The sequence below is a fragment of the Physella acuta genome, unplaced genomic scaffold, assembly GCF_028476545.2.
Source record: "Physella acuta isolate Inbredline_101_S28 unplaced genomic scaffold, ASM2847654v3 ptg000629l, whole genome shotgun sequence".
NCBI lineage: Eukaryota > Metazoa > Mollusca > Gastropoda > Physidae > Physella > Physella acuta.
Window position 1 is genome coordinate 229,665 of NW_026732148.1, and position 22,463 is coordinate 252,127.

The 22,463-nt window shown below is 40.1% G+C and overlaps 1 protein-coding gene across 1 annotated transcript in view; it reads left to right on the forward strand.

Moving 5' to 3' along the window:
• The window catches only part of LOC131948199 (basic-leucine zipper transcription factor A-like), a 104,612-nt gene extending 89,875 nt beyond the window's left edge, over positions 1 to 14,737 (forward strand). The window contains exons 5-7 of the mRNA XM_059309738.1: positions 545 to 640; positions 10,213 to 10,300; positions 11,423 to 14,737. Coding sequence (XP_059165721.1) covers positions 545 to 640; positions 10,213 to 10,300; positions 11,423 to 13,056 — 1,818 coding nt within the window. The 3' untranslated portion in view covers positions 13,057 to 14,737. The remainder of the gene's footprint in view (positions 1 to 544; positions 641 to 10,212; positions 10,301 to 11,422) is intronic.
• Positions 14,738 to 22,463: the final 7,726 nt, after the last annotated feature.

The following is a 22,463-nucleotide window of genomic DNA, read 5'->3' on the forward strand; positions in this document are numbered from 1 at the left end:
TATAAATTTAAAAAAAAACAACTTTTAAAGCAGTTGATAAAAATGATTTCAGATGCATTTCTGAATTCCTGTTTGATTGTGTGTGTTTTAATACAATTACACATCTCAAACACGAAGCAGTGAAACCACATGCTTTTTGTTGCCTTACAAAAATCTTTACAAAAATTGTCTCAGGGAGAAGCAGAAAATATCGTTTTAAAATGTAAATAAGTAGTTATCTTATAAACACACACGTATTCACACATACATATGTAGCCTATATATATATATATATATATATATATATATATATATATATATATATATATATATATATATATATATATATATATATATATATCGAACGTGAATTGGTACATTTTCTCATGATTATATATTTTTACCGGATTGTATTTTCTATCCGAAACCGTACGTAGGATACACATGCACCAACACGACGTCATCACATGTACTCACACTGGTCCACCAAATGCCTTAGTCTAACTCAAACTTCTGCCACACACAATATCTGTAACAGTACTGACTCTGGAATTTCACTCCTCAGAGCTCCAAACCTATCATGGAGAAGCGTCGACGTGCCAGGATAAATGCCAGTCTCGCTGAGCTCAAGACTCTTCTGCTAGAGACCATCAAGAAAGAGGTACGTCCAATTTTATTAAGCTCTAATGTATTGGTACCGTTCTATTGAGTTAAGCTCTAATGTATTGGTACTGACCTATTGAATTAAGCTCTAATGTATTGGTACCGTTCTATTGAATTAAGCTCTAGTGTATTGGTACCGTCCTATTGAATTAAGCTCTAATGTATTGGTACCGTCCTATTGAATTAAGCTCTAATGTATTGGTACCGTCCTATTGAATTAAGCTCTAATGTATTGGTACCGTCCTATTGAATTAAGCTCTAATGTATTGGTACCGTCCTATTGAATTAAGCTCTAATGTATTGGTACCGTCCTATCAAATTAAGCTCTAATGTATTGGTACCGTCCTATTAAATTAAGCTCTAATGTATTGGTACCGTCCTATTGAATTAAGCTCTGATGTATTGGTAATGACCTCTGGTTTTATGATATATATATATATATATGTCGCTAGCAATACCGATAGCTATACCGTTAGCCATACCGCTAGCTATGTCGCTAGCCATACCGCTAGCTATACCGCTAGATATACCGCTAGCCAAACCGCTAGCCAAACTGCTAGCTATACCGATAGCTGTACCGCTAGCCATACGGCTAGCAATACCGCTAGCTATACCACTAGCTCGACAGAAATTAATAAATTCTTAATCACAGTGTTCAAACCGCGCATAGCTCCCATGCATACTTTCAAAGCTCTCCTTAACCTTTAAGTCCTACTCCTTAACGGGAATTCCAGCTAATTATTTGCGTGAAAGAAAGGGAGGGGGAGTGAAGTGGAAAAGGGGGGGGGGGGGGGGCTTAGAGTAGACTAAACACAGCTGCAGATAACTCGCCGTCGCCATAAGGGAGATAATCGAGTTAATGGGACACACGCATTGCCGATCACAAAAATAAGCGCCGTGTCAAGTTTTTCCTCATTACAATCTTGACGCGCTCAGCGTAACACGAAAAGACCAACTCTTAACTTTGTTCATTTTTTTTCTCTTCTTCACACAAGATCTACTTTTTTTTTCTTTCTTTCTTTCTCTCCGTGTAAAAAAATACCTCGGCGTTCACAAGTGTGTGAGAAAAATTCCTCAAGGAGAAGATTACCTATGTCACCGTGAGTGATGAGTAACGCCCCCTGTCGTTTTACATGTCAATTACGATTATATAAATAAAATCTCGAGTAATTTCCCTTTCCTCAGCGTCACTCTTCTATTTTCAAGGGCTCTCAAAATTTCTACTTTCACATCTTGAATTATAACACTGGCAGAACTAATTGGGCACGCTTTGTTAATTGACGTCCCACTTTCCATACTTGTATCTAAATGAGCGTTACGGTGCCATTTTATATTCTGTTCAACCGTCGCTATTTCCAGGATCATCAATTATCTTCCCCTATTAACCCCTTAACCCTTTTCTGTATTAACCCTTTAACCAACTAGCAGATTAATCCCTTAACCGCCCCGAGTTTTTCACACAGCCAATATAATTGTCTATCCCGTGTGGACACCCACATGTTAAGAGTGGTGGCGTGAAGCTTGAAGTACCGACACCAAAAGTAGGTATGGGATCATCTGCTTCTCCGCCCCACCCACAGAATAGAGTCCTTTCATATGACGTCACGTCCGTTCGTGATACCTACGCCCGCCGCCACAGTGGTGTACATCAGACGTAAACACAATCAGCTGTTCGCCAGCGCTGGACGTGTTCACCAGCGCTGGACGCGTTCACTATATGTAAAGAACCGCACCCGCGGAAAAGGAAAAATATGTTAAAAAACTTGAACTCTTAGGAATTGAAGATCCTTATACTGTTATTGACAGTTTCGTAGATAATATAAATATGTGGACAAATTTTCTAAATAAAAATACTGTTAGTAATACTGTTTGCGTTTAGAGTTAAAGTAGACGAATCTGATGAAATGCAGTTCTCGATACTTTGTTTCAGGTAAGGACAGTAAAATAATAAACTTCATTTTAATTATAAAAGATAACTATTAATAAAACAAATATGCTCGACCTTCACAAATACTAATAGTAAAAGACAAAGTCAAAAGTAATAATAAGAATAATAAGATCTAATAGTAGGCCTAATACCTGGCTCCGCTGGGTAGACATAGAATCTAGAATCTACTTCTTTACTTAAATTTAATTACTTTAGATCTACATTCGATTCAAAATACACCCATAATAAATCAAAAGTAGTCATAATAGGCCTAATAAAGCATTTAATTGTCTCTAAGATCTAAAATCTCGCTCTATTATCTAATCATTTTTTTAGCAAACGAAATTTTCTGAAATTGAAATAGATTGTATGACTAGACTTAGATCTAGAATCTGCTACTTAAATTAAATTGTAAAAACTTTATACAAGCATGTAGTTGATATTATTGTAGTAGAAGGCTTTAATAAATTACTAAGGCCTACCTACTTTGTTGTCTTTTTACAGCAATATGTATCTGATACTGGACTGAGTTTAATTAAATTCAAATTCATATTTAGTAACTGGTCTACTAAGTTTTTGTAGCCTAGTAGTACAATCTAGATCATACCAGCCAACAACAAATAACCACATTATTATTATTTGGTTAATGATTAGGCTAATTTTTTTTTAAATCCACTTTTTATAAAAGAAACAAATCAAGCTAGAAACATTATAAGTGAGATGGTTTAGAATAATAACAATGGACCCAGTCTACAATTGATACAATTGCAGGTCTACATAGGGCCTACAGTCTAGTAGTTTACAGTAGGCACCTAGTGTGTAGCTAGTATACTAGTGTGTAGCTGTCCAGAGTTAAGATTCTTAATGCCTTAATGCTTTCCCCTGATAAGCCATGTGTGCTATAAATGACATAACATGACACCGAGGTGAGAAGTGTTGAGGGGAGAGCAGTGGGACTTTCCCCTTTGTTCTCCCTGCTGGGCCCTGAGGGTCAAAATTATATAAGAAATACTATCTCTGTGGGGCTGGGTATCACGGAGGTGAGACATTTTCAAGGGAGGGCAGGGCAGACTCCTCTTTGGTTTTATTGTGGGCTAGATACAGGTGGGGGCAGCCATCATGAGGGTTGAACGTCAGTATTAATGTGTCTGATTACTTTCCTGCTGGATTATAAGGGTCTTAAATTGTATAACATGCTACCCAGATTGGTTATTACCCATGGATTATATTAGCCGTTGTAGTGTGGGTTTTGTAGGAGTTAAGTGGTCTCACGTTTGCTACTGTAGATAACCTATAATATATTACTGCATTTGATCAGCTTCGTCTACTTAAACTCTAAACGCAAACGGTATTACTAACAGTATTTTTATTTAGAAATTTTGTCCACATATTTATATTATCCACGAAACTGTCAATAACAGTATAAGGATCTTCAATTCCTAAGAGTTCAAGTTTTTTAACGTATTTTTCCTTTTCCGCGGGTGCGGTTCTTTACATACAGTGAACGCGTCCAGCGCTGGTGAACACGTCCAGCGCTGGCGAACAGCTGATTGTGTTTACGTCTGATGTACACCACTGTGGCGGCGGGCGTAGGTATCACGTGATTTAGGTCACGTGTTTGCAAGGACTCTATACGACACAAAACAATGGGGGTGGTGGGGAGGAATGGTATCCAGTTTGTCAAAGATTTGAAAAGACCCGAGGATCGCTCTAGATACGGTCAGCGATGTAATTGATTTCAAAAGGCCTGGAATTCTGCCTGTAATTTCTTTCAGACGTAAAACGGATTTTTTGAAAGAAATGGAAACGCCGCTTCCTTGCTGCATATTTTCGGCAATTGAAAAGAAGGCGGCATAAAGATATGTGTGTGTGTGGGGGGGGGGGGGGGGTTCCGCATAAGTTAGTAGACTGAAAAAATGTCTGTCATTTTGGATGATAATAAAGCTATATGGACCAGACATCTTTGAGTACAAATATTTGTGTTCTATCTATAAAATACAACTAAGGTAGAAATATTTAATCTTACTTCATATAGGCTATCTTAAATTATACGGAGATATAAATTGATAAGGTAATAATTCATTAGCCATTATGATGATGTTGGAAAATTGTTTGGAAAAAATACATAAAGTGTACTTTTTATTTTAGAACCCAACATATTATTAAAAATAAAAACGTCATCTAGATGTGTAAGTCGAAATGTTGTAGTTGTATGTATAACACAACCTTTATCAAAAATCGCCTTCTCGTGGGTTAGGTCTCTTGAGTACACACAAAATAAAACTTTCGTAAGGTGTTCGGAAACCAAGCGAAGTTAGATAGTTAAATTCCATTTATATTTCCGACTACGGAAATTGTTTTCTATTCTCCAACCACTACCCACTGTTTGACATAACAAAGACAAATGCGGAAATTCCACAAATAACTAAAATACTCTTCGTATTAATCAGTCACGAGGGGATACGATTTGAATACCAAACACGGCATCCTAACTTGGTTAGCGTTTCACTGCCTTTAAAAAAAAAACAAAAAAAAAACAACCCACGATTCATTACATCGTCTCACCGTCTTCTTGTTATTCACCACAATGTAATCCATCCTGTGGCACTTTCCATCAATCTACCAGCATCTTCTTAATTCTGTACACGAGTAGCTCCTAAAGTCCCCACTGTCTTGTTCATGCCCCCCCCCCCCCATACACAGTCCCCACCGTCTTGTTCACCCCCCCCCCCCCCCCCGGCCCTGTCGTCCTCCCTCCCACAGTCCCCACCGTCCTTTTCATCCCCCGGCTCCATCGTCCCGTCTCCCCCTCCCCTTACTCCCCAACCGTCTTGTTCATCCCCCCCCCCCCCCAGCCTTCACCGTCTTGTCCACCCCCCCCCCCCCCTCACCATCCCATCTTACCCCCCCCCCCCCCAAACGTACATAAACAACCCCTAACCCATACGTCTTCCCGGTCACATGATCCTGCCCCTGACTTTAATTCCGAATCGTTAAACGATGGAGTTTCATCTCATTGAGTCCATTAGCGGACTGGGAGCGCGGCGGTGGAAGCCTGCTAATTCTTTAATTATTCATCGGGACAAAGGTTAGCACCTAGGCAGGTCGTCAGGTGAACAGCGAACACGACAAGGTGCTGTGTCAGTCAGTCATGAAATACTTGTAAATCCGGCTGCTCTGTCTTTGTTTGTCCTGTCAGCACTTGCATATATAGGATCTAGATTGTTCTATGCTTTTAGCACTAGAACACGTATGCTTTTGACTGTTGTATGACTTAAGCACTGGCATATGTATGCTTTAGACTGTTGTATGACTTTAGCACTGGCACATGTATACCTTAGACCAGGGGTTCCCCACCCCGTGCCCGCGGGCGCCATGGCGCCCGCCAAACGATTCGTATGTGCCCGCCTCTCTCTATTCGACAGAGACAGAATTTTTTTCATAAACATTATTGAAAGGTTGAAGGGGATGGAAATCGAAAGTTTGAGGGGGGAGGGGGTGCAAAACAAAAATTCGAGGGGGGGGGGGGGGTGCAAATCGAAAGTTTGAGGGGGGGGGGTGCAAATCGAAAGTTTTGTCCCCTGGCGACAGGAAGGGTCGCCTCTGGAAGGAGTTTGTCGATTTAAAATAGGTGGTGCCCGCCAACCTACCGATATTTTAGAATGTGCTCTAGAGTAAAAAAAAGGTTGGGAACCCCTGCCTTAGACTGTTGCATGACTTTAGAAATGGCACATGTATGCTGCAGACTGTTGTAAGACTTTAGCACTGACACGAGTACCCTGTAGACTATTCTATACCTTTAGCCTTAGTACGCCTATTCTGTAACCTGTTCTATGATTTTAGCACTGGCACATGCATGTTTTTATATGCTTTTAGCATTGGCCCATGTATTTTGTAGACTGCCTTTAGCATTGGTAGATGTATGCTACAGACTGTTCTATACGTTTAACATAACCACATATATTCTGTATACTACTTTATGCTTTTAGGACCACCACATATACTGTCGACTTCTCTTAATACCGTTACACATATGTTGTATGCTGTTCACTGGTAGTTATGTTCTTTTTGTGTTTTAAAAATACCTATTTCGGCTAGAAATGGGTCTCACCACACTATCCCTTCATTTGCTGAGCAGACAGAAACTGGTGAACTCTACTTCACCTGCCTCGTGTCCCGCCAAGTCCCAATAGGCAACTTTATCATTCACATTTAAAAAAAAAATGAACAAAAAATGAACAAAACAATTAAAACTGTTTTGGCTCAGGTTCGTGCTATAAACTTCAGCCTGTCAACCGAGCCTGAGACTTTTGAAACAGTATCGTGCGTACTAACGACTAAACACACCATAACCAATGAAGGAAAATATCACATGTATCAAACCAGGACTAAACTACAACAAGTCAACAGCCATTTCTAAGCTTGTAATGAATATTTACCCAGCTTTTAACACACGTTTCTATTCATATTAAAAGAGAACTTCATTTCATAAATGCATTTTTAAATTCACAAGTAACATTTAAATTTTTTTTACAAGTCCTATTATAATTGCAGTTAATTTACTTAATGAACCACATTTTGATGACCTCCGTCATAAATCAACGAACCAGCTACCCACGTGATACTTTCTTTCATACACCCCCCTGGTGCCATCTCCAACTGACGCGTGATCCTCAATGCACTTAGCACCTTACTGATCAAAAAATGACGTGCTAAAAATTTTTAAAAGGGGGGGGGGGCGCAACCGTTTTATTTATAATTTTAATCCACACTATTAGGCAACAAAAAGCAGCCAGATTTTTTTTTTTATCTGATTGCATTTGTCCTTGCATGGCAGGGGAGACAATACCACGGGCTGCCACATTGACAATTTTATAGACGCGGAATAAAGAAATATGTGAACGGCATGGGAAATAACTCCCCGTGTCAGGGAAGACAACTGTATTAAATCAAATACCAAATACACTTTTTTGAAACCTGTCCGCTGGTGATATTTTATTTTTTTATTTTTTTTCAATTTTTCACGATAACGCCAAAAGGATTTTCTTTTTTTCTCTTATGTATTTTAAATTAGGGCAAATTGTGATTGCGGAGCGTACTTATAATTTTTGAATACGTCAAAGGTTAAAAGAAAATACCCCGCCATTTTATAATGTAGTAACATTTTCGACATTTGTCATAGTTGTCTGTGTGTCTGAGCACGTCAGCTCTAATGTACACGGTCTGAATGTTCAAGGAAAATCAGACTTTCAGACTAAGCATATATTTTTAAAAATTGTATAGTGTTGATTAAGCGCGCTTCTTTATAACGTAAAGTATAAATTCTCACTGTTACATGACTGTATCAGTCAACCATAACCTTTTAACTTCTGCGGAATAGTTATTGCCAGGCTGTTAGCCAGAATCATGTTGCAATCACAATAACACATCTTACATAGTGCTGTTGCTGTGAACATTAGAATCAACATAGTTCCTGTACTAAACACGAACCCTCCCTAAATGTATCTGATTCTAAGATTGTCCATATACTTATGTAGCGTGGCCTGGGGGTAGAGCGCTAGAGTCCAAAGTCTCGCGTTCGAAAACGGGCTTAAGTTCTGTAGAAAATTCCTGAGTCCACCCAGCTCTTATAGTATCTAACTTACGTTGAAAAATGTAATGGCGACTTGGCATAGTGCTGATCACCCTATCGCTTTATATGCCGCGGTCACAGAAAATGATGAACTCTACTTCACTTGCCCAATGGACCGTCAGGTTCAAAAAGGGAACTTTATACTTATGTAAAGTAAAATTTATATAAGTATATAGGCCTACATCCCCACGTTAGTAGCGCCTCTGCCATACTTCATCGAATGATACACTGTGAACACCCATGATTTGACACTTCCAGTTTGAAGAGGATGCTACATTACTCGAACCTGACACACGTCACCCAACTGCCACCATTGAACCTGGCATTTCACCCGGCATTCATTACAGTTTCAACCTTATATGTAACGACACCGCTGTAACTTTGTAAAGAAAGATGTCTCCCCTTTTCTTTCGTTTTATCATGACTCGGTTTTTTTCGCTTCTGACACGCGGTTCGGATTTCGAATAAGAGAGAGAGAGAGAGAAAAATGCGTAGTCTCGTTTTCAGTTGTTTTAAGCATGCGTGACGGGGATCATCGTCTCGGCGCGCAGCTCCCGTGCGCATCGTTGACAAAATGGCGTCTTCGCTTCTAGGTGACAACATTTTAACGAGGGTGTCAACACAATTCTTGAGTCTAAGTATCGCGTTTATGCCTGAAAGCATATATATATATATATATATATATATATATATATATATATATATATATATATATGTATATGTATATGTACATATATACATACATATATACATATATATATATATATATATATATATATATATATATATATATATATATATATATATATATATAGTCAAAGCCCGAGCAAAGTGGGATGATTACTGTAATACTAATACTTATCCTATACATTTATATATATATATATATATATATATATATATATATATATATATATATATATATATATATATATATATATATATACTTTGCTCGGGCTTTGACTAATAGGTCTACAATTATAAAGTAGCTTTTATCGTAAGATGAAAATACGTTATGGCATGTAATATATTACTGGATTGCGTTCGGAGGTTCGTGACAATCGTCTCGTAACACGTGGATTGCTTGCGATGATTCGCGACAATCATTCATCACGTGACCTCGGCTCAGGGTGTTCCAGTCTAGAGGTGGGTGGTCGGGGTTGTGGGTAACCCTAACCCAAGATACGTAACCCTAAACCTCTACTTGTTGAACCTGGCCAGCTCGTGGTGAAACAATACTCACAGGTGATATTCACCGGAGTCTTCACTTTGTCTGGCATTTCTTTAACGTTCTGAGTTCATTTCTCTAAAGTTGTAGGTTTATTTCTTTAACGGTTCTAAATTCATGTCTTTTGGGGTTCTAAATTCATTTCTCTAACCTTCTGAGTTCATTTATTTAACTGTTCTAAATTCATGTCTTTGACGGTTCAGAATTCTTTAAAGGTTCTATTTTTTTTTCTTTTACGTTGTCCTAAATTCATTACTTTAAACATTCTAAACTGATTTCTTTAAGGGTTCTAAATTAATTTCTGTAACGGTTCTTTTATTTTTAAACTGATCGAAACTCCTTTGAGTAAGGGTTCTAACTTAATTTCCTTAACGGTTCTACATTCATTTCTTTAAAGGGGTGCCACTAAAACGTAACAGAAAATGCAAACACCGAGAAAAGAATGTAGAATTTTGATTAAGTTTGATTGTTTCACTATTTTTCTAGTAAATTTAAAAAAAAATTAAATTGCAATTAACTTTCTTATAAGAAATGTTAACTATTTTGATTTTTGATTTCTGAAGGCTTTTCTATCCACTGAGCCACTAATCTTCCATCGTTTAATCAACGACATCACTATACCAAATACTATACTGAAATAGCTTGATAGCAAACACGCTTTTTCTTCAATGCTACACACACACCACACACAAAAAAACGATATATTTAACCTCGTCAGGTAGTTATTACTTATTACACGTTATCTCAGTAAATAAAATTTATTTATTTTTGTTTCTACTCTAGGGTGCTAGGCACAACAAGATGGAGAAGGCAGACATCTTGGAAATGGCCGTCAAACATTTGAGGCAGATACAGAGACAACAACTTAGTGGTAAATATCTTTGTAAACATTTGAACTACAGATACAAAAACTTAGTGGTAAATATCTTAGTAACCATTTGAGATACAGATACACAAACTTAGTGGTAAATATCTTAGTAACCATTTGAGATACAGATACATAAAGTTAGTGGTAAATATCTTAGCAAACATTTGAGATACAGATACATAAAGTTAGTGTTAAATATCTTAGTAAACATTTGAGATACAAAGACATAAACTTAGTGGTCATTACAGCTTGATCTCTAGAATGGTCAGCTTGGCGATAAAACCTAATTAGTGTCATCATTTACACCTGCAATTAAAAATGGTCAGTTATCTATCAGTTTTTTTATAATGAGTGACATTAAACATGAAACATTTTAACCAATCCAGACGTCATCTTTCGTTAAGTGTACTTTAACAACGTCACTGAGCACAAAGGCTAACATTGTATGTTCAAGTCCTTATAGTTTAGGAATATCGCACTTCTAAAACTTGTATTAAACTACCGTATTTTCACTGTGACATTTTTTCAAATCATGAAAGTCTTCTAAAAAGTAGGATATTTTTATACCCCAGGGGTTGTCTGATACGCCGAGTGTTGTAAATATAAGGTGAGAAAATTCCATACATTATATTTTAACTGGAAAGTTGGGCAGTAAGTCAAGTTCCCTCTCAACCCTGACGGGGGAGGGGTTGTCTTATCGGTCGCCTCATAAGCCTGAAAATACGGTCCATATTTTCTGAAATATTTAACATTTCTAAACATAAAGCTTGGTGTAAGCTGTTTAATATGTAAATGATTAAGTCTATAATACAATGAAGCTTGGTATAAACTGTAATAAGCTGTCTAAAAAATAAAGCGTTTCTCATCGGGTATATTTAAAGTAGTGTAGACATGTTAATTGAGACAAAAGCCTCCAGGCCTATACCAAGTACTTGATAATCCCCATTTTAATAAACTCGTGAGTCAGGGGGTATCGCGTGCTCGCGGCCCCGCCCCTCAGGCGCCCTCCTTACCGAGGAGAAGGGTGGTCCAGAGGGTCGAGTTTAGTGTCGTTGACACCTCTCAGACGAAAAATATCATCTATCACATTTGACTCAGTATCGCTTTACTCTTTTTTTTTTACAGGCGAGTCGTCATCTGAACCGACAGCAGTCAGCAAGTACAGTCTGGGTTACCACGCATGCGCGCAGGAAGTCAGCAAGTACCTGGGTGACAACAGCGACGAGGCAGTAGAGTTGAGGACCAAACTTTTGAACCACCTGGCCAACTGTATTACAAATCGGGACTTCCCGACGCAGCCGAATACGCAGGCGTCGACATCATACGCTTCCAGTCTCTCACCCCAGTCGTCTGTCTCGGTCGCCATGTCGCCGCTGTCCTTAGGCTCACTATCGCCTTCCTCTACCACTCTCTCCCCTGAAGGACAGCTTAATCTGAAAGTAGAAGCAGAGGCCATGTTAACTTCAACACGAAAAAACCTTCAGTTTCTGAACATCCCGACCAGCGAAGCCAACCCAAAAAATATCTCTTTCCAACCACTCGAAGAACTAACGCGAAGCTTTTTGCTTCAAAACGAAGATCAGCGTTCGAAACCAACGGTTGACTTCAAATCTTCATTTCATTCTGTTAAACCTTCAACTTCATTTCAAACGCAACAGAACGAGGTTAAACCCAGCACTGGTGATCACAACAACAACAGAGCAACAGTTTTTGAAGTAAACAACAGCGCAGGTTCTTCTGAAATTAACAATAACACAGTCACAGTTCCTGCCGTGGTTAGTTTAGGTCAGACATCTTTACCCAGCATTCAACAGCATCAACCACACATGCAGCTTTCACAGCAACATCTACAACAACTTTCACAAACGTCTTCATCTCAACATCAACCGCAGCATCCACCACAACCTTCTTCATCCCAGCAACAACAAGCTGCCTTTCAGGAGAACACGACTGTAGTCTCCGGCATGAATCAGTTTCACCTGATCCCCACGCGAACATCAACCGGAGAAATCGCTTTCGTCCTCTCCACCGCCAACATCATCAGCCCCGCCCAGCTCACCAACTGCGCCATTCCCGTGATCACCTCCACCCAAAACCACGCCCACCTATCTATCCCATCATTCCAGACACAATCTGTCCAATTAGCAATGACCTACCCTCAAGCAGAAAAACAACCTGTCCATTACATTATCGAACAACCCAAATCCCAGAACCAACCCATCAGCTCGAACGAAATATCTCAAACGTCACAACCATCAAGCAACCCACACGCCCAATCCACGCCCCTAAATTTGACATCATCCAATCAACACGTAGCAGCGATGTCAAACTACACCCCAACGTCAAAATCAGAATTCTCTAAAGTCACTTCCTACGTCAGCAGCTCTGTTGTAACTCAGCCACCTCAAAACACCAACCCCGACCATGCAACTGCAATGGACTCATATCCACCTTCAAGCACCTTCTTCAAACCCAGCTCCATGTACACCGGAAGTGTAGCACCACCCCAGTCATCATCTACCACATCGTTCAAACCATTTTCTGACTCACCCAGCCACCTACAATCTTCTACCTCCGTGGCTGTGGTTAAACCCCACACCAACGAAGTCAACACCAGGAACTTTAGACAGCACGATAAACATTTCACCTACAGTCAAAACGATGTCATGGACAGTGGTTTTCCCGATTCTTCACACTCAGAAATCGGGAAAATCCAACATCGAAGAGACAGTAATTTATTTCGGCCGTGGGACAAATAAACAGTCACGAATTCAGAACTATGTATAAATATACACATATTCATCATTCCTAAACAATCGATAGTACTTTCGTATTATAAATTGTACTTTCGTATTATAAAGTGCATATACATTTTAAAATATAATATGTGTATTTCTTTGACACTTGACTCCTAACAAAAGTTGTTACTATTTCTAATACTTTGTAACGATGTACGTTACAGTCATTTATATATCAGTCTAATGATATACATTCTATACATAATTTACAACTTTTTAATACCGAGTTACAAGATCATTCCACAACAGCCGTTGGTGCCTATTGTTGATTTTGATATTTGAAATCGTATTTTTTGGAAAGAACACTATAGAACATTAAATAGTTACTTCAATTTTGCCGCACTCCTTATTAAAAGCATACTCTCGAATTAAAAACCTAAAACCTAAGCGCAGCGGGAAAACCCAAAAATAACATATAATTTCATATGTGTACTAGTCATTGCTGTCTGTTTTCTTCATGATGACATTTTATAACAAAGCTGTCCAATCCTTGTCTAATGGATGATATATTTGAAACATTCCTATCTGTTCTGATAAATGTAATACTGAATGTTGTTCTTCTGTTGATAACGTTCTTCCAATCTAAAGTCTTGTTATAGTGATATGTCCATTCCATGTGATCAATGTTATATACACACATTTTAAAACTATAATTTGTGACTATGTATACGCCTGTTGTAGATATCAATATACACTATTTTTTTTATGATTATAGCATTAACTAAATGATAATCTTGTATGTTGAGTACTGGTTTTATAAAGAAATTTAAACAGAGAAAATTGTGAACGTGTAATGGGAAAAGCAAATGTAAACAAAATGTATCTTGAATGTTTTTGCTGATAGCTGTGATGTACAACGTGCTGTAGACAACTGTGAAAGTGGTTTAGAGGGAGATAACTATTACATACAACATGTTGTCACAATGGCCTTATTATTTGTGCCTTCATTTTTAGCCATACCACGAAAACTGAACATTTCTAAAACGTGTTCCAATTTCGTTTTCTTATTTCAATATGCATTCCAGCAAGGTATAAAATACACATACACATACATGAACCCATTGACATGTTATAATATTCGGATAAACATGCACACCAGGTAATACAGACTGACGCTGTCATATCATAACATACAGAGTATTATACACACATATTCACATACTACCCTCCACCACACAAACATAAACTGTTACAGACAGACATACAGTTATGTAGATTTACAGAAACATGTAAATTATAGATATATTAACAGCATGAGAAAAATACACCACCACACGAAGACTGTTTTAATCTACCCCATAGTAAGAGCCACTAAAGATGAATGTTAAAACTGTAATGTATTGACGTTCATGGGCAGCATTTCAGTACAAGGGCAGTTTATATATATATATATATATATATATATATATATATATATATATATATATATATATATATATATATATATATATATATATATATATATCTTCATAAGCATTCCAATATTCATTAACCTAATTAACTCATGATATTCCATCAAGTTATTCCTGAACATGTGAAGTATTTGCATTAGCTCTACCCAAATGTGAGGAACACAAATTCCTCTATTGGTTTTGAAAATGTATGTAGATTTCTGTCTATGGAAATATACGAAGGATATTTTATCAAACACTGTGTTGTGTCGTTATTTCATTTCTTACGATTGAGGTTATCTAGATTGTGCAAAAGGAGTGACCGGATCAAATTATGTTGTGTCGGTGTGTGATTGTTGATGTATGAGTTTATGTAGAGCGCATTGGCGGATTAATCTTGAGCATATATATATATATATATATATATATATATATATATATATATATATATATATATATATATATATATATATATATATATATATATATATATATATATATATATATATATATATATATATATATATATATATATATATATATATATATATATATATATATATATATATATATATATACATATATATATACATATATATATATATATATATATATATATATATATATATATATATATATATATATATATATATATATATATGTGTGTGTGTGTGTGTGTAGCCCTATATATATACATTTCCTTAGATATTTAAATACACTACTATTTAAATTAATATAAAGAAAAGCGTGGGTCTCATAGACCACCACCCTCACACAACCCCACTCCACCACTCCACCACCCTCACACAACCCCACTACTCCACTCCACTACCCTTACACAACCCACTCCAACACTCCACCACCCTCACATAACCCCACTCCACCACCCTTACACAACCCCACTCCACCATCCTCACACAACCTCAATCCACCACTCCATAACCCTCACACAACCCCACTCCACCACTCCATAACCCTCACACAACCCCACTCCACCACCCTCACACAACCCCACTCCACTCTCCACCATCCTCACACAACCTCAATCCACCACTCCACCACCCTCACATAACCCCACTCCACCACTCCACTACCCTTACACAACCAACTCCACCACCCTCACACAACCCTAATCCACCACTCCCCCACCCTCAAATACCCCACTCCACCACTCCACTCTCCACCACCCTCACACAACCCCACTCCACCACCCTTACACAACCCCACTCCACCACCCTCACACAACCCCACTCCACTCTCCACCATCCTCACACAACCTCAATCCACCACTCCAACACCCTCACATAACCCCACTCCACCACTCCATAACCCTCACACAACCCCACTCCACCACCCTCACACAACCCCACTCCACCACCCTCACACAACCCCACTCCACTCTCCACCATCCTCACACAACCTCAATCCACCACTCCACCACCCTCAAACAACCCCACTCCACCACCCTCACACAACCCCACTCCACCACCCTTACACAACCCCACTCCACCACCCTCACACAACCCCACTCCACTCTCCACCATCCTCACACAACCTCAATCCACCACTCCACCACCCTCACATAACCCCACTCCACCACTCCACCACCCTTACACAACCAACTCCACCACCCTCACACAACCCTAATCCACCACTCCACCACCCTCACATAACCCCACTCCACCACTCCACCACCCTTACACAACCCCACTCCACCACCCTCACACAACCCCACTCCACTCTCCACCATCCTCACACAACCTCAATCCACCACTCCAACACCCTCACATAACCCCACTCCACCACTCCATAACCCTCACACAACCCCACTCCACCACCCTCACACAACCCCACTCCACCACCCTCACACAACCCCACTCCACTCTCCACCATCCTCACACAACCTCAATCCACCACTCCACCACCCTAACATAACCCCACTCCACCACTCCACCACCCTTACACAACCAACTCCACCACCCTCACACAACCCTAATCCAACACTCCACCACCCTCACATAACCCCACTCCACCACTCCACCACCCGTACACAACCCCACTCCACCACCCTCACACAACCCCACTCCACTCTCCACCATCCTCACACAACCTCAATCCACCACTCCAACACCCTCACATAACCCCACTCCACCACTCCATAACCCTCACACAACCCCACACAACCCCACTCCACCACCCTCACACAACCCCACTCCACCACCCTCACACAACCCCACTCCACTCTCCACCATCCTCACACAACCTCAATCCACCACTCCACCACCCTCACATAACCCCACTCCACCACTCCACCACCCTTACACAACCAACTCCACCACCCTCACACAACCCTAATCCACCACTCCACCACCCTCACATAACCCCACTCCACCACTCCACTCTCCACCACCCTCACACAACCCCACTCCACCACCCTCACACAACCCCACTCCACTCTCCACCATCCTCACACAACCTCAATCCACCACTCCAACACCCTCACATAACCCCACTCCACCACTCCATAACCCTCACACAACCCCACTCCACCACCCTCACACAACCCCACTCCACCACCCTCACACAACCCCACTCCACTCTCCACCATCCTCACACAACCTCAATCCACCACTCCAACACCCTCACATAACCCCACTCCACCACTCCATAACCCTCACATAACCCCACTCCACCACCCTCACACAACCCCACTCCACCACCCTCACACAACCCCACTCCACTCTCCACCATCCTCACACAACCTCAATCCACCACTCCAACACCCTCACACAACCCCACTCCACCACCCTCACACAACGCCACTCCACCACCCTCACATAACCCCACTCCACCACCCTCACACAACCCCACTCGACTCTCCACCATCCTCACACAACCTCAATCCACCACTCTATAACCCTCACATAACCCCACTCCACCACCCTCACACAACCCCACTCCACTCTCCACCATCCTCACACAACCTCAATCCACCACTCCAACACCCTCACATAACCCCACTCCACCACCCTCACACAACCCCACTCCACTCTCCACCATCCTCACACAACCTCAATCCACCACTCCACCACCCTCACATAACCCCACTCCACCACTCCACCACCCTTACACAACCAACTCCACCACCCTCACACAACCCTAATCCACCACTCCACCACCCTCACATAACCCCACTCCACCACTCCACTCTCCACCAACCTCACACAACCCCACTCCACTCTCCACCATCCTCACACAACCTCAATCCACCACTCCAACACCCTCACATAACCCCACTCCACCACTCCATAACCCTCACACAACCCCACTCCACCACCCTCACACAACCCCACTCCACCACCCTCACACAACCCCACTCCACTCTCCACCATCCTCACACAACCTCAATCCACCACTCCAACACCCTCACATAACCCCACTCCACCACTCCATAACCCTCACACAACCCCACTCCACCACCCTCACACAACCCCACTCCACCACTCCACCACCCTCACATAAACCAATCCACCACTACACCACCTTCACACAATCACACTCCATCACCCTAACACAACCCAACTCCACCACCCTCAAACAACCCCACTCCACCACCCTCAAACAACCCCACTCCACCACCCTCAAACAACCCCACTCCACCACCCTCAAACAACCCAACTCCACCACCCTCAAACAACCCCACTCCACCACCCTCAAACAACCCCACTCCACCACCCTCAAACAACCCCACTCCACCACTCCACCACCCTCACACAACCCCACTCCACCACTCCACCACCCTCACACAACCCCACTCCACCACTCCACCACCCTCAAACAACCCCACTCCACCACCCTCACACAACCCCACTCCACCACCCTCAAACAACCCCACTCCACCACCCTCAAACAACCCCACTCCACCACTCCACCACCCTCACACAACCCCACTCCACCACTCCACCACCCTCACACAACCCCACTCCACCACCCTCAAACAACCCCACTCCACCACCCTCACACAACCCCACTCCACCACCCTCACACAACCCCACTCCACCACCCTCACACAACCCCACTCCACCACCCTCACACAACCCCACTCCACCACCCTCAAACAACCCCACTCCACCACCCTCAAACAACCCCACTCCACCACCCTCAAACAACCCCACTCCACCACCCTCAAACAACCCCACTCCACCACCCTCAAACAACCCCACTCCATAACCCTCACACAACCCCACTCCATCACCCTCACACATTTTTTTCATTCTGCGACATGAGTAAGGTTTAGGGATAAAGTTTTAATTAGTGCTGAAATTCGAACATTTTCTGGATAAAGTAAGCTAGTTCTTTCGTTGATTAGTGCTAGAATTAGGACATTTTATAGATAGAATATGCTGGTTTTACGGATTGCCTAATCAAAGTAAAAAAAAAAAAAAAAACAAGTCAGTTTTTTATTTGCTGCTAGAGATGTAGTTAACGTGACACTATTTGTCATATAAATTAATTGATGCATATCTTGTTTCCTTTGCAGCTTTTTCTATCCATTACTCTTAATAGGAAAAATGATGCTCATTGAATTAATGCTTCTGACTGGCTTACTAATGATGCTCCTTCGTTCTTTTGAACTTTTTGTATTAGGTAAGTAAAATATTGGGATACCGTCATTTAGTCTTTTCTTTTTCTTGAAGTATCGTAAACTGTAAAACATGAATGAATTAATTATGCACTCAAATCAGAATACTCAAAATCAGATTCACACTCATGCTCACAAGATCACATTCACACTGTCACAACAACAACCACAGCCACAACCACAGCCACAAACGCAATCATAATCACAATCACAAGCAGAACAGCAAACGCTATCACAACCACAACAACCGTAATCGCAACCTCAGTCAAAAATAACTGACACAATCACTATAGCAATCACAATCAGAATCAGAATCGCACTCGCAATTGCACAGTCAAAACACACTCACAATCACACACACACACACTCAAAATTAATTTAAAATTCAAATTCAAACTCACACGCACACTCTCACTGTCACTCTGACTCATAATCACATTCACACACTCACATTCACACTCACATTCATACTACACATGTCTTACTTGTCTTACTAATGATGCACCATGGTTTATGTCAACTTTATGAATTTGGTAAGTAAAATATTGGAATACCGTCAGTTAGTTTTTCTTTTTCTTGAAGTATCGTACACTTTAAATGTTATTTTTAAACAAAAAACATAAATGAATTAATTATGCACACAAATCAGAATACTCAAAATCAGATTCACACTCATGCTCACAAGATCACATTCACACTGTCAAAACCACAGCCACAACAACAACCACAGCCACAACCACAAGCACATCCATAATCACAAACGCAATCATAATCACAATCACAAACAGAACAGCAAACACTAGCACAATCACAACCACAACCGTAATCGCAACCGCAATCAAAATCACTGAAATAATCACTATAGCAATTACAATCATAATCATAATTGCACTCGCGATTGCACAGTCAAACACATACTCACATTCACATTCACACGTAAATCTACATCCACATTCACACTTACATCTACATCCACATCCACATCCACACTCACTCTCAAACTCAAAATTGATTTAACATTGAAATTCGCACATACGCGCACACGAACACGCACTCCCACTCACACTCAGAGGCACATTCACACGTACACTCACACTTACACTTACACTCACCACATTTACACCACATTCACATTCACACTGATAGCGATTATGGTCTGTTCCGCATGCCTGGACAGCGAGGGGGGTGAGCTTCGTGGTGGTATCCCGCATGGTCCCCACGTAGAGAATAATTACATATAGATTAAGAAACGACAATCATGTGTATGACGCTGTGTGTTACCATGGCGTTGGGTATTCGGGGTATCACGATCAAAACGTCGGCTAACTTGAACTAAATTGGTTTTGGCATTTTTATTTCTAATCCTTGACAGCCATTCAATCTAGTGGATGCTTTTTAGTCGAACAGATTGTAATAGTATATTTTGCTAAATTTTAGACTTTCTCATTCTATCCCTTCCACGTTAGCGAACCAATCTGCTTTAAAATTCGCTCTTAGGAAATAAACACTAAATTTTTTTTTTAAATTAGAACTTTTTGAAATAAGTAATAATAATACAAAAAGAAACTAATATAAAAAGTTTTAATATATAATAATAATACAAAAGTATGTATACTTTTATTTTTATTTTCAGTAAAAAAAATATGCTTGCGGTGGGTAAACAACATAATTTTGCATCGCTTTTTTAAAAAATCTACAGTTTCAACTCACACATTAGATAACCAGTGCTGGTCGAAAGTTAGTGTATACGACAACGATTTGTGCAAGGAACCGTCCAGTTTATGTGGCTGTCGTAACAACAATTAAGGAACTACTGCGGGTCGCACGTCAGTTTAAAGCCACGAGATGTGCAAGCAACTGTCCAGTTCCATTACAATTGTAACATCGCTTTTCTATGTATAAAATTTCTGTAAAGTAATGAATTGAAAAACTAACTTATATTACAAAATATCGATTATCCATCTGTTGTGTAACATCAGGAAAATATAATGCAAATGCTATATTTTAACAAAAGCTGTGCTGCGTCTTTAATTGGGAGTATCATGGAGTATGATCGATTATGATTGAGTATGAGGGAGTTTCCTGGAGCATTAGTGAGTACGATCGAGGTTTACTTAGTTTAATTTAAGGAATGAGTATTTTATATATATATATATATATATATATATATATATATATATATATATATATATATATATATATATATATATATATATATAGTTTATACAGAACGTGTTGATTGAGTGGCCACTAGTCGTGTGTTGAGAGCGTTAATGTTGTGTGTTGTAAGCATTTATGTTGTGTGTTGTGAGCGTTAAAGTTGTGAAACTTAATGTTGTGTTTTGTGAGCGTTAATGTTGTGAACCTTAATGTTGTGTGTTGTGAGCGTTAATGTTTTGTGTTGTGAGCGTTAATGTTGTGTGTTGGGAGCGTTAATGTTGTGTGTTGTGAGCGTTAATGTTATGAACCTTAATGTTGTGTGTTGTGAGCGTTAATGTTGTGTGTTGGGAGCGTTAACGTTGTGTGTTGTGAGCGTTAATGTTGTGAACCTTAATGTTGTGTGTTGTGAGCGTTAATGTTTTGAGCGTTAATGTTGTGAACCTTAATGTTGTGCGTTGTGAGTGTTAATGTTGTGTGTTGTGAGCGTTAATGTTGTGTGTTGTGAGCGTTAATGTTGTGTTTGCGAGCGTTAATTTTGTGTGTTGTGAGCGTTAATGTTGTGAGCGTTAATGTTGTGTGTTGTAAGCGTTAATTTTGTAAGCGTTAATGTTGTGTGTTGTAAGCGTTAATGTTGTAAGCGTTAATGTTGTGTGTTGCGAGCGTTAATTTTGTAAGTTGTGAGCGTTAATGTTCTGTGTTGTGAGCGTTAATATGGTGTGTTGTGAGCGTTAATGTTGTGAGCGTTAATGTTGTGTGTTGTAAGCGTTAATGTTGTAGGCGTTAATGTTGTGTGTTGCGAGCGTAAATTTTGTGTGTTGTGAGCGTTAATGTTGTGAGCGTTAATGTTGTGTGTTGTAAGCGTTAATGTTGTAAGCGTTAATGTTGTGTGTTGTGAGCGTTAATGTTGTGGGCGTTAATGTTGTGTGTTGTAAGCGTTAATGTTGTAAGCGTTAATGTTTTGTGTTGTGAGCGTTAATTTTGTGTGTTGTGAGCGTTAATGTTGTGTGTTGTGAGCGTTAATGTTGTGTGTTGTGAGCGTTAATGTTGTGAATCTTAATGTTGTTTGTTGTGAGTATTAATGTTGTGAACTTTAATGTTGTGTGTTGTGAGCGTTAATATTGTGTGTTGTGAGCGTTAATGTTGTGTGTTGTGAGCGTTGATGTTGTGTGTTGTGA